The following is a 17,885-nucleotide window of genomic DNA, read 5'->3' on the forward strand; positions in this document are numbered from 1 at the left end:
ATCTTTCTTTTATTGATTTCTAAGTTGAAATCCATTGTGGTCAGAAGAAAAGATTCTGTATGAAAAAAAATCCAATGCTTTTAAATCTGTTTGGGTCATTTTATGGCCCATGATACAATCCATCATTCACAATGCTTCACGGGTACTTGAAAATAAATGTATTACATTGTTGGGTGGAGTGTTCTACAAATACCCAAAGATCTTGGCAAGTGTGATAGAATTGTGTTTTTCTATATTCTTGTTTTTTGTCTAGCTTTTCTATCAATCATTGATGGAGGGATGTTGAAGTCTCCAACTATAACTGTGTGCTTATTTCCTTTTGTAGTCCTATCTGTGTAGAATTCACATTTTTTTTAGCTCTTTTATTTAATACATGTACATTTGTCTTCTTGGTGAGTCACTCCTTTATTATTGTAATATTTCTGTCTGCCTCTGGTAATTTCTTTGTTTTGATATACACTTACTTTTATTATTTCATATATATTTTTTTCATAAATTTGAAGGGATACATGCACCCTGATGTTTATAGCAGCATTATCAACAATAGTCAAACTGTAGTGAGATCCCAAAAGTCCCATTTACTGATGAATGGATAAAGAAGATATTACTTCTTCCATGAGAATGGATATTACTCATTAAAAATAATGAAATCCTGCCATTTGCAATGACATGGATGGAGCTAGAGTATATTTATGCTAAGTGAAATAAGTCAGTCAAAGAAAGACAAATACCAAAGGATCTCACTCATATGTGGAATTTAAGAAAGAAAACAGCTGAACATACAGGAAGGGGTTAAAGAAAAAAAAGAGAGAGGGAAATAAGCCATAAAAAACTCTTAAGGAGAGAGAAAACTGAGGGTTGATGGAGGGAGGTGTGTGGGGGACGGGCTAGATGGGTGATGGATATTAAGGAGGGCACTTGTGATGAACACTGGCTGCTGTATGTAAGTGACAAAACACTGAATTCTAGTCCAGAAACCAATGTTACACTGTATGTTAACTGCCTAAAATTTAAATTAAAAAATATATCTATATCTATATATATATATATCTTTTCTCATCCTTTCAACTTTCAACCTACCTACGTCATTATATTCAATTTAATTTCTACTAGAAACATCTCATCATGGAAACATCTCACAAAAACCCAACAGCATATGGTCAGGCCCAGTTTTAAAATCCACTCTGCCAATCTCTGCCTTTTAATAAGTCTATTTAAATTATTTACATTAATGACTTTATTGATATGCTATGACTTAAGCCAGTAATTTTACATGTTTTTTTTTTTTCTTTTTTGCCTTATTTTTCCCAACTTGCTATGGTTTCCTTGAAATATTTTTAGGATCTCATTTTGAGTTATCCCTGGCATTATTTTTAGTATATCTCTATGTATAGCTTTTTGAGTGGTTGCTCTGGATAGTATATTATACATACATAATTCATCACAGACTACTGGCATCAATATCTTATCAGTTTGAGTGAAGCACAGAAAACTCATCTCCCTTTATACTCCGTATCCTCTTTCATTTAAAACATAAATGGGGCACCTGGGTGGTTTAGTCAGTTAACCATCAAATTCTTGGTTTCCACTTGGGCCATGATCTCAGGGTCATGGTATCCAGCCCCACATCAGGCTCTAGGCTTAGTGTGGAGTCTACTTGTCCATCCTGCTTTGCCTCCTCCCCTCCACTGCTGACTCTTACTTGCACACATGTGCCCTGTCTCCAAAATAAATATATAAGCAAAATCTTTTTTAAAATTTTCAAAAATAAGGCAGCCCCATTGGCCTAGTGGTTTAGCACTGCCTTCAGCCCAGGGCGTGATCCTGGAGACCCGAGATCAAGTCCCATGTTGTGCTCCCCACGTGGATCCTGCTTCTCCCTCTGCCTCTCTCTCTCTCTCTCTCTCTCTCTCTCTCTCTGTGTGTGTGTGTTTCTCATGAATGAATGAATGAATGAATGAATAAATAAAATCTTTAAAAATTTTTCAAAAATAATAAAATATACATGTCTTAAGTAATTCCTGTAAATACATCTAGAACACAGTAGTCAGCTTTATCATTTTCACTTCAACCATAAAATATAACTTAGAAAATTCAAAAGGCAAATGAAAATGCATCATATTTATCCATGCTTTAACACTTTACACAGTTCTTATTTCATTACTGATTTTCCCAATTTTCTTCCATCATTTCCCATTGCTTCAAGGCCTTTGTTTAGGATTCTTTCAGGGTTGGTCTGCTGTGGTCCAATTCTCAGTGTTTTCCTCCATTTGGGACTGTCCTGATCTCTCCTGGATTCCTGAAGGTTATTTTCACTACCTACAGAATTCTGGGTTTGTGGTCTTTTTCCACTTCAAAACTGGTGTGCCTCTTCCATTTGGCCTCCATGTTTTCTGATCTGAAATCACAGTCACTCACATTGCTTTTCCCCCTCTAGATATCATTTCTTTCTCTCTGCTTTCAAGACTTTCTTCTGTCTTTAGTTATCAGAGGTTTGATGATGATGTGTCTTGGTTTTTATTTCCTTGGGTCTCTGGTTTATTCAGCTTCCTGAGTCTCTTTCTTGATATCTTTTGCCAAACTTGAAAAGTTTCAACCATTAGTTTTCTAAGTTTTTTTTTTTTTTTTCCAGTTCCCCCTCTTTCTCCTATCTCTGGGACTCTAATGTCACAAACGTTAGATCTTTTGTTATATTTGTAGGTTCTGGAGGCTTTTTTTTTTTTTCCAGCTTATTTTCTGTTTTTCAGACTTTTTCTTTTTTTAATTTCTAAAGATTTTTCTTTTCTTTTTCTTTTTTTTCTTTCTTTCTTTCTTTTTTTTTTTTTTGAGAGAGAGAGAGAGAACATACACACAGGAGCAGGGATGGGGCAGAAGGAGAGGGAGAAGAGAATCTCAAGCAGACTCCCTGCTGAGCCTGCAGCCTGATGCAGGGCTCAATCTCAGGACCCTGAGATCACAACCTGAGGGAAATCAAGAGTTAGACATTTAACTGACTGAGCCACCCAAGTATTCCTGGGCTGGGTAATTCTTATTGTTCTCTCTTCAGTTCAATGATTCTTTTCTCTGTCTCCTTTCTTCTGCTGCTAAGTCCATCCACTGAAGGTTTCTTTATTCCAGCTATTTTTGTTTTAAAATCTCCATTTGATTCTTCCTTCTATTTCTTTGTGAAGACTTCCCCCATCCTTGTCCCATTTTATTTAATTTTTTTAAAGATTTTTTTTTTAAATTTATCCATTCATAAGAGGCACACAGAGAGAGAGAGAGAGAGAGGCAAAGACACAAGCAGAGGGAGAAGCAGGCTCCATGAAGGGAGCCTGACGTGGGACTTGATCCCGGGACTCCAGGATCACACCCTGGGCCGAAGGCAGGTGCTAAACTGCTGAGCCACCCAGGGATCCCCCCTTGTTCCATTTTTATTATTTTATTATTTTATTTTATTTTATTTTATTTTATTTTATTTTATTTTATTTTTTCCTCATCCCATTTTAAAGCATTTTATGATGGCTGCTTGAAAAGCTTTGTCAGACAAATTTAACATCATGACCTCAGAGTTGGTATCTACTGATTGTCTTTTTTATCATTCAAGTTCTTCCTGGTACTTCGTGTGGTGAGTAATTGTTTTCCACTGAAACCTTTAAGTTTTTAGTATGATGAGACTTCTGGATCTTATTTAAATGTCCGGCTTCTTTGGACACTAGATAGCAGGAGAAGAATTTGAGCTGCCTTGTTATTACTTATTACTGCCAGATGGGAATGGAAGTCCATTTCCTGGGATCCCTGGCTGGCTCAGAGGTTTAGCACCTGCCTTCGGCCCAGGGCGTGACCCCGGGGTCCCGGGATCAAGTCCCCATCGGGCTCCCTGCATAGAGCCTGCTTCTCCCTCTGCCTGTGTCTCTGCCTCTCTCTGTGTCTCTCATGAATAAACAAATAAAATATTTAAAAAAAAAAAAAAGGAAGTCCATTTCTTCACTCAGCCTCCATGAATACTTGAGAGAGGAAGAAAACCTTGTTCTCGTTGGGTAGGTTGGGAGATCCAGTTCCCCACTTAGATCTGTATTCATTCAACCCTAACTGGAAAGGGCAAGAGTGCCATGTACTTCTCCCTCTCTGGCCTCTACTGACACTTTGGAGGAAGCAGGCCGCATTGCCTTTCATCAGGGATAAAGCCCTAGCTCCCCACAGTTCCACCTGGAGCACCTCATTACAGCCTGATGAAGGTGGAAGTCAAGGTTCCACACTCAGCATCTGCTGGTTGGTGTGAGGGCAGGGCAAGTTTTGACTGGTGTTTGGCTGGAGTTACAGTACGGTTAGTATCTAAAAGTTTGTGGTTTTGCTAAAGACAATTTTCTTCATCTTCTGGCTGGATACAGAACACTTTTGTTGGGGCTTTTCTTTTCGAAGCCCACTGGCATTTCTGGGTTGCAAGCTTCTTTAGTTCCATGTCTGGGATAGATGAGACAAAGAAAACCCAGAGGACTCATTACCGTGTTGTTCCTCAGGTCCCAAGTTACGTAGCCAATATCCTTTTTTTATCTTTCCGAGTCTTTGCATCTTGTCTTTCATGTAATATCCAGGGTTACAGTCATATTTGGAAGACGTGAATGGCACACATACTCCATTTTTCCAGAAGCAGGAGACTTCCGAGAGCAGTTTTAACAAATGAAGTTAATTTGAGAGAGCTTAGACTTATTTTCTACTCAATAAATGTTGCTCATGGCAATAAAAAAATTCCATGTCTCCCTCCTCAAAGAAGCTACCCTCTGGTGAGAAAAAAAAATTCTGCTATTAGTCCCTAAGCATTTTCATTTGGAGATATTTGGATATACAGGGAAATGCTAAGTTTAAGATCTTGAAGAAGAGATCTGGCACTTACACCTTTCTATCACCATCTTGGTAATTTCCCACACTATGTATGCATCCCATCTTGAAGTACATTCCAGATTAACTCATTGTCTGGTTCAGGCATGCACTCTTGGTTCTACTATACCCTAGGAGAGCTAGGTTTGGAGTGAGAAACCAGAAAAACCATTAATAGATGATCCATCTTCCAGCAAACCTGGTGAGAGTTACATTTGGTCTTTCAGGAGGGACCAAACAGAAAGTATCTGACCTTGAGTCTTAGAAGGGAGGGGATCCTTTTCACTGAGGTCGTGCCATGTCAGCCAAAGAAGATCCACCTCTGGCTGGATATTGTTTCTACTTGCAGAACTGTAGAATCTGGCACACAGGTTTCATTCGAGAGTGTGTAATACACATGATAGCTTTCAGTAAGTCTCTTGTTTGTTTAAAATGAGTAGTTTTGGGGGTTTTTTGGTGGATTTTTTCATTCTTTTGTTTTATTTATTTTTTATTTATTTTATTTTTTATTTTTTATTATTATCATTTTTTTTTTTTTTTTTTTTTTTTTGCAAAACTAAGAATTACTGACCAAATCAACTTGGCTTAGTTTAAAGAGAACAGGAAAAAAACTACATTTGTAACTCATGTTATAATTTCACAGTATGTGGATCCTGAATGAAATGTAAAAAGGAAGAATTTCCATTTTATTCTTGTACCTGTTCTTGAGGTGGTGATCTAAATTCCTTCGTTTTCCTGGCGGTGAGTGCAGCTGACATGTTTAAGGCTTGCATAACTTCATTGTATCGGAAGCGTTGATTATCTTGGAGCTTAGCTACAAAGTCATCTGAAAAGGCCACAATGGCTTCTATCCGGTGCCGGACCTGACAGTCACAGAGATACTGAAGCAGAAGGCACATCTAAAAGATGATGAAAAAGACATCAGATTTAATGTCTGATTCTTTAAATGGTTAACGTGTATCGAATCAAAATCTGTAGTAGACATGTTTAGTGGTCAACTCTTCTAAGAATAGAATTCTGATTTTGTGTAGGCAGCACTGTGCTTGGATCCAGGAGATAAATTTTCTAAGCCAAAAGAGCAAACACATGTCCTTCTGGGGAACACTTACCATCCTGGCTTCCTCTGCAGCTATCGGTAATATGGCAAATAAGATATATAAGGAGTAGTTAGCCAAGGAGTCCTGTGGGAAAGATTTCCCATCAATAATAAAAGACTACAACATCCTTTTTTCAAAATGGGTATATCTGGGTAATGAGTGACATGATCATTTCACTTTAGGGTGAAAACCAAACACTGAGGAACACAGGAAAATATTATGAGCTGGGTTTCTGAGACATTAGTGAGCTCCTATACTAGTTCTAGAACTGTGTACTTCCAGACTTCACATGCAAACTAAGTAGTCTCATTGCTTATTTACTAAATGGTTAGTTGGTTATTCTTCTACTTGAAGCCAAAAGGATTTTTAACTGAAAGAGTATGTTGGTAGAAACATGCCTATAAGATAATGCTCTGTCTGTGCTTAGTAAACAAACAAACAAACACATTTAAATACACATAATACCAAATGTGATATAAATACAAGGCAGTGTTTAAGAGAACTTTAACACCACAGGGACATTTCTGTCAATGCCAGCTCTGAGGTAGCCCTAGCATCTACCCCCTTCTTCATGTCCTTCACCCCCAATCCCCAGGGTAAGCATCATTCCCTTAGGTCTGGACCAACATGACAGGCTCTTGACTAAGTGGGTTTTGGACAACCTACCCCTTATCTCCTTATAAATTTCAGCACAGTTATTGATTGATTGATTGATTCATGAGAGACACACAGAGAGAGAGAGAGAGAGAGAGGCAGAGACACAGGCAGAGAGAGAAGCAAGCTCCATGCAGGGAGCCCGACGTGGGACTCGATCCTGGGTCTCCAGGATCACGACCTGGGCTGAAGGTGGTGCTAAACCGCTGAGCCACCCAGGCTGCCCTCATCACAGATTTTTAGAATAACATTTTCCTGTTAAAATTCTTCAGTGATTTAAAAAAAAAAATTCTTCAGTGAGTTTAACTGAACAGAGAACAAAATTTAAAGTCCATTATATGGCTGGTTTCAGAAAATGCCTAGATTCTATATGAACTGCCTCTGACTACTTTACCCTCTTCTCCTTAGCTCATAAAGCTAACTGGTCTTTTCTGCCTCAGAACCTTTGTTGTGCTATATGCTCCCCCTCTGAAAAGCTCCTAGAACACTCTTCCTGTTCCTTCTTCACATCTACTGGACTCTGGTTCATCCACCTGACCTCAGCTTAAAAGCCACCATCTCAGAGAGGATTCCCCCATCTTTCCTGCAGTAATCCACTTGAGATTTTCTTTTTTCTAGTCATCCATTCTTTTCCTTCTGATCATTTAATACAATTAGCAATAAAATATTTTAACATAAAAAGATAAATAAGTGTATATTTCCCTTAGAGACTATGAACCTCTGGAAGGTACAGTCTCCATCTGTTGCCTCCATCCAGAACCAAGTGTCTGGCTCAGAGGAAGATCTCAATCAATGTCAACTAAGGAATGAAGAGCACGAGAGCTTGCCAATGATGCAAAACATCAAATGGGCTCTAAGAAACTGATGAGATATCAAGAAAGGATCCTTCAGATATCTGGGTGTGCACAAAGACAGTTGATGTCTAATTCCTTGGAAACATACATTCAGGGACACCTGGGTGGCTCAGCGGTTGAGCGTCCGCCTTTGGCTAGGGGCGTGATCCCATTGTCCTGGGATCAAGTCCCATATTGGGCTCTTTGCGCGGAGCCTGCTTCTCCCTCTGCCTTTCTCTCTGTCTGTCATGAATAAATAAATAAAATCTTAAAAAAAAGAAACATACATTCAGGAAGCAAAATCTTACTGTGTCAGAATGGGCACACTAACTGGTACACAAGTATTTAAAGGTTGGAAAGAGTGGAGGCAAGATAGGAAAGGGGTAGGAGGTGCCTTCTATTTCAGGCATTCTAATGAAGAAATCACTAACGAAAAGGAAGGAGAAAACAAGCTGGCAGGTAGACACATACATACACACACACACACACACACACACACACACATGCAAAGTACTAAATTTCAATCTTACCAACTATTATCCATTGACTCCTTTGGAAAATTCATAAATTCCATTCTAAGTGCCACAAAATTATACTGGCACATCCCAAAACACAACAGGGAGTTAGTTAATTTTAATGAAAAATTATCATTATATTGGAACACCAAAGTACACACACACACAACCCCCAAGAGAAAAGGAGACAAAGGCAAAAGTCATAGTTAGTGACTCTGAAGTTCACTAAAATCATTTTTTTCTGATTACCTGCAATTTAACTGGCTCAGGCAGTTTCATTTGGAGCAGGCCTTCCTTGGGCCTCTTAACCCCTTTGGCTTCTTCTTCTCCAGCTCCTTCTGACTTGGAGTCTTCTGGGCAGGGTTCCTTCTCCAGTGCCTCAGTCTCCTCATCTGGAGTGGCAGCTTCCTTGAATACGCTGGGCTCTATCAACTGCAAGATGTGTTTCAAGTCCTCATTGTGGAAGATCCCCATGATGAGTAGAGTATAGAAAAGCTTGATGAGAGGTACAAACAAGAACTCAGTTGTCCCCCCAACTGGGTCCCGGGCGTGAAGGCTGCCCTCTTTCACAGCTTCTGTCAGCATCTGAATGGTTTTGGCCTTGAGGATGTCCAGTGGGAACTCTGGACTGTACTGGTAACATTCATTATTAATGCTTACAAAACTGGGGGAGGAAAATTGTATCCGTGGCCTGAGGGAAGTGCTGAGGCCAATTCCCGGGAGACCATGTTTTTTGTTCTCATCAGGGAAAAGGGTGATGCTCTTGGTCTCCTCTGTCATGGGCACGATGAACTCACTGTTCATCATGAGCCTGGCAGTGGCATAGGAGCTGAGGTGGATGTCAATGAGCAAGTCGTAGTAGCCAGCACGCAGCAAGCCAGGCATGTATTTGTTCTCGATGGCGTAGAGCAGCTGAGGTTCATCCACGTGGCTGCACAAGGCATGGGCCACCCGGTGGTTCCCAAGGGCACACACAGCAGAGTAAAGCCTGAGAGTGTGATAGTGGAACTTCAGCAGCTCCTCCTGCTCCGTCAATTCCAGTATGTCCACTGACCTGTGGAAGGGAGGAGAGCGGCAGCAAGGTGAAGCGTGCCATGGCTGTTAAAGTACCGAATCAGAGGAGAAATCTATGTACCTCAGAAATTCCAAAAGTTACAGAAACAGACACTTTTTTTTTTAAATAGTTTTCTATGACAGGTTTCATGATAGCGTAGTGTTGTTTTGTTTTTTAAGACTCTATTTACTCGTGATAGTCAGAGAGAGGCAAAGACAAAGGCAGAGGGAGAAGCAGGCTCCCTCCGGAGAACCCAATGTGAGACTGGATCCCAGGACCCTGGGGTCTTGCCCTGAGCTGAAGGCAGATGCTTACTGAGCCACCCAGGTGCCCCTGTTTTGTTTACTCTTAATCAGTACTAGATACGTTGCAAGTTTTCCTCTGCATACAATTTTACATTGGAAATTTCCAACCAGTAGCACTTGGAGCTTCTTCATGTTCCATCACCTTGGGGTACCTTGTTTCAATACAGAGTTTCCATCTGAATATGGGGGGCTCCCTTTTTCTTTCTTTCTTTCTTTCTTTCTTTCTTTCTTTCTTTCTTTCTTTCTTTCTTTTTCTTTTTTAAAATTTTATTTATTTATTCATGAGAGATAGAGAGAGAGGCAGAGACACAGGCAGAGGGAGAAGCAGGCTCCCTGCAGGGAGCAATCCCAGGACCCTGGGATCTCGACCTGAGCCAAAGGCAGACGCTCAACCACTGAGCCACCAGGCTTGCAGGGACTCCCTTTCTTTAAAAAGTTGAGAACTCCATGGAAAATTCTGAATGTCCTTTTCCAACTTGGCTAAGCTAACTCAAGAAGCCAGAACACTCACTCTGCCTTAGGCTATGTTGCCCTTCTCTCTAACCCACCACTAGCTATTAGCCTGACCAGTCAGAAGTAAGTGTACAGAGGGCTAATTCCTCTGACAAGAGTTAGCTCCTTAGACATCCCTTAGAGCCCCACACGTACACCGATGCAGCCCTGGCTTCACCAGGTATATGCAGCTCATGAAACAAACACTATGTGTGATATTGCACTCAGGCAAGTTTCCACTGGGAATCTGGTTACACTGGCTTCTTAAATTCAGGTCATTTTGTTTTTACCATACATCATGCCTTTCCAACACATAAAACCTTAAAAGTATGGCCAGGATGCGCCTGCAGAAAGCCATTCCTTTCAAAAATAGAGCACCTAATCTCTTCAGATGTGCTCATTTTTCTACACTATTTATTTAAATTATTAAGATGGCTCATGGGTGACACTGGGGAATTAAATGTAGAAACTTGATATATTCATAATAAAAGGAATGACTCATTCATCTAGGAAAGTGTCCTTGGTGATACTGTAATATAAACTCATCAGAGCATGGGTTATTATCTGACTTATTTATCAATATTCACCCAGCACTTAGCCTGGTACACAGTAGGTGCTGAGTAATTGTTTGTGATTAGTTGTTGTTAAGCTCTGTCACTGTCCTTAGGTACTCTGTGAGCCTGTCCATGCCCATCCACTGTTATCTATGCTGCCCTGGCTCACAGGTATGACTTGCTGCTGCAGAATTATTCCAGACAGGCCGCACCTCCCAAATCTCAGAATCAGAAGTTTTATGCATTAGAAAACCAAGGTGAATGATTATTCACCCTGTATACCATCTACACCTCCAGGAAACCATACAACAGTGGGGCCCAGCTGCTAGCACCCTATTCTTGGGAAGGTATAATTGAGCAGACCTCTGTCTGCAAAGTATAGTGGACAATGATTCCCATGTCTCAGCAAGGCCCTCCAGGCTCTCAAGAACACCGTTTGCCTGGCTGATGATCAGAATATATACACCTGTTCATTGTAGTGACACAGAACGTCGGCATTTTAGGTTCTTACTGAAGAACATAACTTTGTCTACTGCCTAATCATTCTCAACTTGTCACTTCCAAGACACATCATCTAAGGACTCTATAGGTCACATTGTCACTGCCACCTTCCAACCCACCCCCCATTATTCACTTTATGGCACCCCTGTTCTTTGTTTTAAAGCACCTCTCTCCCCTCCCAGATCATGAAGTCTTTTAAGGTAAGGGTCATGTCCGTTGTTTACATCGTTTACTATCCAGTGCCAGGGATACAATGAGGACTACTAAGCACTGTGGAATGAATGAATAAAGACAAGTCTGAAGGATTTAGAGTCTACACTTCCTAAGTTTGCACTTAGGTCAAGGCAAACCAAAGCATATACCTTGACCGGTTTACTCCGTCTTCCCACACTGACTGCTTGTAGCAAGATTCATACTTTAATGAGCTATGGCTTTAACTGGAGGACAGCAAAAGAAATAACTCATTGTTGTATCTGTTATAGAGACAATAATAAATATAAAGTATAGCCCATAAGGGGCACCTGATTGGCTCAGCAGTTGAGCATCTGCCTTCAGCTCAGGGCGTGATCCCGGGGTCCTGGGATCGAGTCCCGCATCCAGCTCCCCGCAGGGAGCCTGCTTCTCCCTTTGCCTGTGTCTCTGTCTCTCTCTGTGTGTCTCTGTGTGTCTCTCATGAATAAACAAAATCTGTAAAAAAATAAAAAATATATATAATCCATGATATAGATTATACTGTCACTTATAAATATTCTCCCTCTTCTGTCTTCCCTGTATGTAATCTTATCTGCCTTACTTCCTTTGGCCTTGACTATATGACTTGCTTGGGCCAATAAAACATGAGTGAACATCACATCTGCCACAAGCAAAAAGGAGTTCTTGAGAGACCAGATGTGTCCATTAACCCTCCTGCTCACCCACACTTGGCCATGGAAGCCGGATGTCTCAGGTTGGAGCTGCCCCATTGGTTGGGCCGCAGGGCAAGAAGGCACATGGACCACACGCACAGCCCATCCCGGCTGGGAGCAGAGCTACAGTGGACCAGTGACCCCATGTAACATGAGAGAAAATACATGTCTCTTTACAAGCCACTGAGATTCGGGAGTTGTTACTGCAGTAAAAGCTAATATAATGCATCATATTCTTTAACAGAACTCCCTGGAGAAATATTTTTTATAAGTCAGTATCATTCTTTTATTCTTCAAATATTATAAAAGGTTGGGGTGCCTGGGTCACTCAGCCAAATAAGTGTCTGCCTTCAGCTTAGGTCATGATCTCAGGGTTGTGGGATCAAGGCTCCCTGCTCAGCCTGCTTTTCCCTCTCTTTTGTCTGCCATTTCCCTTGCTTGTTCTCTCTCTCCCTCTCTCTCTTTCAAATACGTCAATAAAATCTGAAAAAATATATTACAGAGGGTCTATTATGGATTAAGCACTGTGCCCTGGGGACCTGATGGTGAACACTGCAGACATAATTCCTCCACTAAGGGAACTTACTTTTTAGTTGAGGAGAGAAGCCTCAATCAAAAAAAAAAAAAAAAAAAGGTAAATTAAATTATGAACTGTGTATGTGTCTTCTGCTTAGTAAAATATCTTCCCTCACCAAGAAAACTCCCTTCCCAAATCCCAAATGTTACCTTTCTTTTTGTTGTTGTTGAGTGTTTTTTTATGATCTTATTTATTTATTCATGAGATACACACAGAGAGATGTAGAGACATAGGCAGAGGGAGAAGCAGACTCCCTGTGGGGAACACGATGCAGGACTCGATCCCAGGACCCCAGGATCACGACCTGAGTGGAAGGCAGATACTCAACCACTAAGCCAGCCAGGTGTCCCTCGTTAAGTGTTGAAAAAAAAAATCATCAGATGCAATATTCTAATAAAACATTTCTCACATAAAAGAAGAGGTACGAAATTAAAATAAGATCTAATCATTCAAAGAGGACATTATGAATGATACATCTTCCTAATTATTTCACTTAAAATATGTATATAAATACATAATGCATGAAAAAGTTCTCCTTGGCCAGATTAGTTTTTCTTTGTGGATTTATTTTAAGTTGTTTTTACTGGGATATAATTTATACACTCTACAGTTTATCTATTTAAAATATGTTATATACAAATTATAGATATATAATTCAATAGTTTTAGTGTATTCATGGAATTGTGCAACGAGAATCATAATTGTAGTTTAGAACATTCTTATCACCCCAAAAGTAACCAGGACTCATTAGCAGTCACTCCTCAGGTCCACCCTCCTCAAACCTCCCACTCTAAGTAATTACTAATCTACTTTGTCCTACTAAAAATATACCTATTTTATGGGCTTTTCAGGTAAACAGAATCCTACAGTATGTGTTTTTTGTAACTGGCTTCTTTAACTTAGTATTTTTAAGGTTCATCTGTTCTATATCATGTATGGGTACTTCATTCCTTTTTATTGCCAAATAATAGCATGTGGATATTCCACATTTTATTCATCAATGCATCAGTTGGTAGGATTTGGCTTGTTCTCAACTTTTGGCCTATGATAAATAATGTTGCTACAAAAGTTCGTGTACAAGTTTTTGCACGGTTGTGTTTTCACTTCTCTTGAGTATATACCTAGGAATGGAATTGATAGGTAGTGTGGCAACTCTATATTTACATTTCTGAGGAGATGATAAACTGTTTTTCCAAAGCAGAGGTGTAAAACAAAAACAAAAGAAGAAAGCCAAGTATTTCTTTTTGTTGTTGTTGTTAAGATTTTATTTATTCATGAGAGGTAACAGAAAGAGGTAGAGATGCTCAACCACTGAGCCACCTAGGTGCCCCCCAAGTATTTCTAAATACATTAAAAACAGACATAGCTCCTACAACCGTTTTCAGATTAAAGACTTAAAACACAAAGATAACAGGAACACCTGGGTAGCTCAGTGTTTGAGCATCTACCTTTGGCTCAGGTCGTGATCCCAGGGTCCTGAGATCGAGTCCCACATCGGGCTCCCTGCATGGAGCCTGCTTCTCCCTCTGTCTATGTCTCTGCCTCTGTCTCTCTGACCCTCATGAATAAATAAATAAAATCTTTTTTTAAAAAAGATAACAAATCCATGTATCTTCGCATTGTTCTCATGCAATGTTTTCACTCAGTTTGTGACTGAACTTTTAAATTATATTTTGGGAGGGGAAATCCTGGTCCAAAACTTAGCAACTCAGCTCTTGATTGATAATGAGTTACTAAAATGAAACCTCTACAATTTTGTCAGCATGGAAAAATTGAAATCATAAACAAAGTTACCTTCAAATATTTACTGTACTTTGTATCATTACTATTACTGCCTAGAATGCATATAACCTTGTTTCCAAGGCCCTCCAAATATTTTCACAATTTTCTTTCATGAATGTCTTCTAATCTCAGTTTTCACATCTTTCTGTTTTTTTTTTAAAGATTTTATTTATTCATTTGAGACAGAGAGATACAGAGAGAGAGAGAGCATGAGCAGGGGGAGAGGCAGAGGGAGAGGGAGAAGCAGACGCCCCTGTTGAGCAGGGAGCCAGACATGGGGCTGGATCCCAGGACCAGGAGATCATGACCTAAGCTGAAGGCGGACGCTTAACTATCTGAGCCACGCTGGCGCCCCCACATGTTTCAAAGAAAGGGCTGAACAAAGTAATATCTATGATTCTGCCACTAATATCATATAATATCATACTCTATGACACTATATGACTGCTAAGTCTTAAGAAAGATTGCAGGTGTAGTTGTCTGAATGTTTACCTGCCATCAACATAGATAAAACAAGAGGAAAGGAACAATACATGGCTCCTCCAAGGGTAGTATCATAGTTTTGTCTCAGTAACACACTGGTTGAGAAAGAGACTGAAATTTGAAATATGTGAAACAGTAGCTCCATTTCCCCCAAGCAATTAGATATTTTTAAAGTTTCATTTTGTTTTCCCAGCAACACCCCTAAAACCTCCAGGCTGACATTGTCATTCGAAGGGTCGCAATCAGACAGTAAAGGCTGACCTGTTCTCCTCTGGGATATGAAGAGACATGAACTGCAGGGGATCCAAACACTGCACCAGCCAGCCTTGGCGCTCACTTATTCGAGAGACATCTACCTTCAAGAACTGGTTGGGCATTCTGCTCCACAGGACGTGGGATAGAAATTGCACATGGAGACGTGGGGGACATTGTGGCACAGGGTTTTTGTGCTCACTCTTGAACAATCCCGCTGACAGAGGCATCACGTTCTAGGGAATGGGGGAGCAAAGAAAGAATTAATTGATAACAGTCTACGGGGGTAATGAAGTAACGGCCTCAGTGCTGCACAGGGAAGAGATCCTGAATCCAGCAAAGTCAATATGAGAAGTAATAGAACTTGCATTGATTTGCTCCTGCAAGGATAAGAGGAAAAAATATTATGAGAGAACCTACCTAGAACTTCAGGGCAGGCACACAGGTCTGGGGATATTGCTTTCATATACACCCTCAGGCTCACTGGGAATGCAGTGGCATCCAAGTATAACCACAGAATCTTCATATTTATTTACCAAGATGGGCTCACAGTGAAATGTGGCAGGCCTTCAGCTGCTTTTGGCAGCCAACTCCAGAAGTGTTCTATGCACTTGGCTCTCTCTCCTTTCTGCCTCCCGTCACCCACCTCCTCTTCCAACCACTCACTCACTCACAGTCAGGTTTATCAGGGGTTAGGAGCCATTGGTATACCAGAGACAGCTCAACAGATAAACAGGACTATCACACAAGAAAATAAAATTCATCACAATTTATTTGTTCACAATTTATTTGTTCTCCACCTTGCCTCACCTCTCATATTTATCATCTTTAGCCTTTCTAATTCCTTCGGTCTGATCTCAGGGAAAGAGAGGTCTCTACTTTGCCAAAGCTTATTCATTCACTTATGACCTTGACACCACCCCCTGCCTGCTGCTTATGAGCCAGCCATACGGAAACAACAGCCTTCCTTTCCCACTATCTTGACTATCTCCGTTTCCCATAAAGCCTTGTCTAATGTACACTTTGAGACTATCTCATCCTCAACCTACTTTCCTATTCTTTTCTGCTACTGGGAAAAAAAAAAAAAAAAAAAAAAGGCCTGGCAGGCTTTAGGCACCAAATGAATAGAGCACACAAAATCCCTCCTCCCATCCAGCTTCTTCTTCCCTTTTTTTTTTTTTAATTGGAGACATAAAATAAACAAAGTCAGAAAGAAGTAGATTCAACAGTAGACCCAGGATGGAGGAACCAGAAGGCAGAGCAGCAATAATAAATAGGGTATTCAGAAGCGGTGTCCCTGAGAAGATGTCATTTAAAGAAAAACCCAAAGAAGAACCATGTGGACATGGGGGGAAGACATTTCCAGGCAGAAACAACGGTTAATGCAAAGGACACAAGGAGGAAGTCTGCCTGCCAAGTTTGAGGAAGAGCTGGAGGCCAGGGTGGCTGGAGCAGAGTGAAGGAGGGGAGAAGAGCAAGAGATAAAGTCAATGAGGTAATAGGACAGCAGGCTGTAGACTTGAGAACCATCATGAAACCTTGGAGCTTTAAATGCCAGGAAAGCGGGTTTTGAGAGTTTTGAGTAGTAGAAATGGCATAATTTGATTTCTATTTGAGAGCAGTGACAGTCACTCAGATTGTTGCGTGATGAACAGATGGGCAAGGGGGAATTCAGGAGACCCCATCAGGAGTCTGTGCAGGAACTTGATGAGGAATGATGGTGATGAACTGAGAGCTGCTGGAGAGGAGCAGGGTGGAGGGTGGGGTAACTGGGTGATGGGCATTGAGGAGGGCACTTGATGGGAAGAGCACTGGGTATTATATAAGACTGATGAATCACTGACCTCTACCTCTGAAATCAATAATGTACCATATGTTAAATAATTGAATTTAAATAAAATAATTTTTTGAAATAAAAAAAAGGAATAATGGTAATGGAGATTGGTGTGGTCATCAAAAAGGGTGATGGTGACAGGTTGCAGGGTGAGGATCTGCTGGTAGAGGGAATTGGGATACAGAATGTCAAGGAGAGAAGTCCAGAATGACTTCAAGGTTGTGGGCCTGAGCAACTGGATTTGCTACTGACGTTGAAAAAGACTATAGATCTTAGTAAGGAGGAGAAGGTATGAGTATGATGGTCAGCAGACCCATTTGGACATATTTAATTTGAGATGTCTGTAAAACACCCAGAAAATGTCAAACAGACCAACATATGAGTCAGAGTTCTAAGAAATGATCACTTTTTGATTAATTTATATATATACAATATACATATTGTGCAAATGTATGTATAAATATATAAATTTTACATATATACATATACATAAAACCATAAATATAACATATATATATAAATTTTACATATATACATATATACATATATATAAAAGCATCCAAACCTCTGGTCTTTCTCTCATTTTCAGTCCTGAATTTTCTGTAATATAGCTTTATCCATCATTTTGCTGAAATTCTTCTGGTAAGGTCACAGAAACCCTCCTAATTAATAAGAGTCGTGGATTCCTTTAGTCCATATCATATTTGTCTTTCTGTGGCTGCTGAGAATCTCATTTTACAAAGGCAAAAACTGAGCTCACACAGCTTAAGTAACATGCCCAAGGTCACCGCATCAGCACTGTAAAACCATCTACTATTTCCATCCTGATGTGTGCCTGGCATCTCAACTTTTACAATTGCAAAATCCAATTCAATTCCTTTTCCTGAATTTCAACAAGCTCTTCTGTTTGTTGTATTAGCATCCATTAGTTGTCCAAACTAAAAACAATTAATAATTCCTGATTCTTCATTCTCCTTGAGTACCTGAATCCAATTTATCAACAAATCCTATTAATCCAATTAATTGTCAAATTTTATTCATTTCTCCTCTAGAACGTCTTCATTGTCTCTCCATTAATGACTTCCACAGTTCCTACATCTTATCCCATGCAGACGAGCATCAAATTGTCAAAACCTCATTGTTACTGCCTGTTCTCATTCTTCTCCACATTGCCACCTCCACATTACTGC

The 17,885-nt window shown here is 40.2% G+C and overlaps 1 protein-coding gene across 1 annotated transcript in view; it reads right to left on the bottom strand.

Moving 5' to 3' along the window:
• The window catches only part of RYR2 (ryanodine receptor 2), a 727,453-nt gene that overhangs the window by 209,093 nt on the left and 500,475 nt on the right, over positions 1–17,885 (bottom strand). Inside the window, exons 36-38 of the mRNA XM_049108740.1 lie at positions 14,871–15,097; positions 8,206–9,010; positions 5,556–5,756 (exon numbers count right to left, since the gene is read on the bottom strand). Of these exons, the coding sequence (XP_048964697.1) occupies positions 5,556–5,756; positions 8,206–9,010; positions 14,871–15,097 (1,233 nt within the window). The remainder of the gene's footprint in view (positions 1–5,555; positions 5,757–8,205; positions 9,011–14,870; positions 15,098–17,885) is intronic.

The sequence above is a fragment of the Canis lupus genome, chromosome 4, assembly GCF_003254725.2.
Source record: "Canis lupus dingo isolate Sandy chromosome 4, ASM325472v2, whole genome shotgun sequence".
Lineage (NCBI taxonomy): Eukaryota > Metazoa > Chordata > Mammalia > Carnivora > Canidae > Canis > Canis lupus.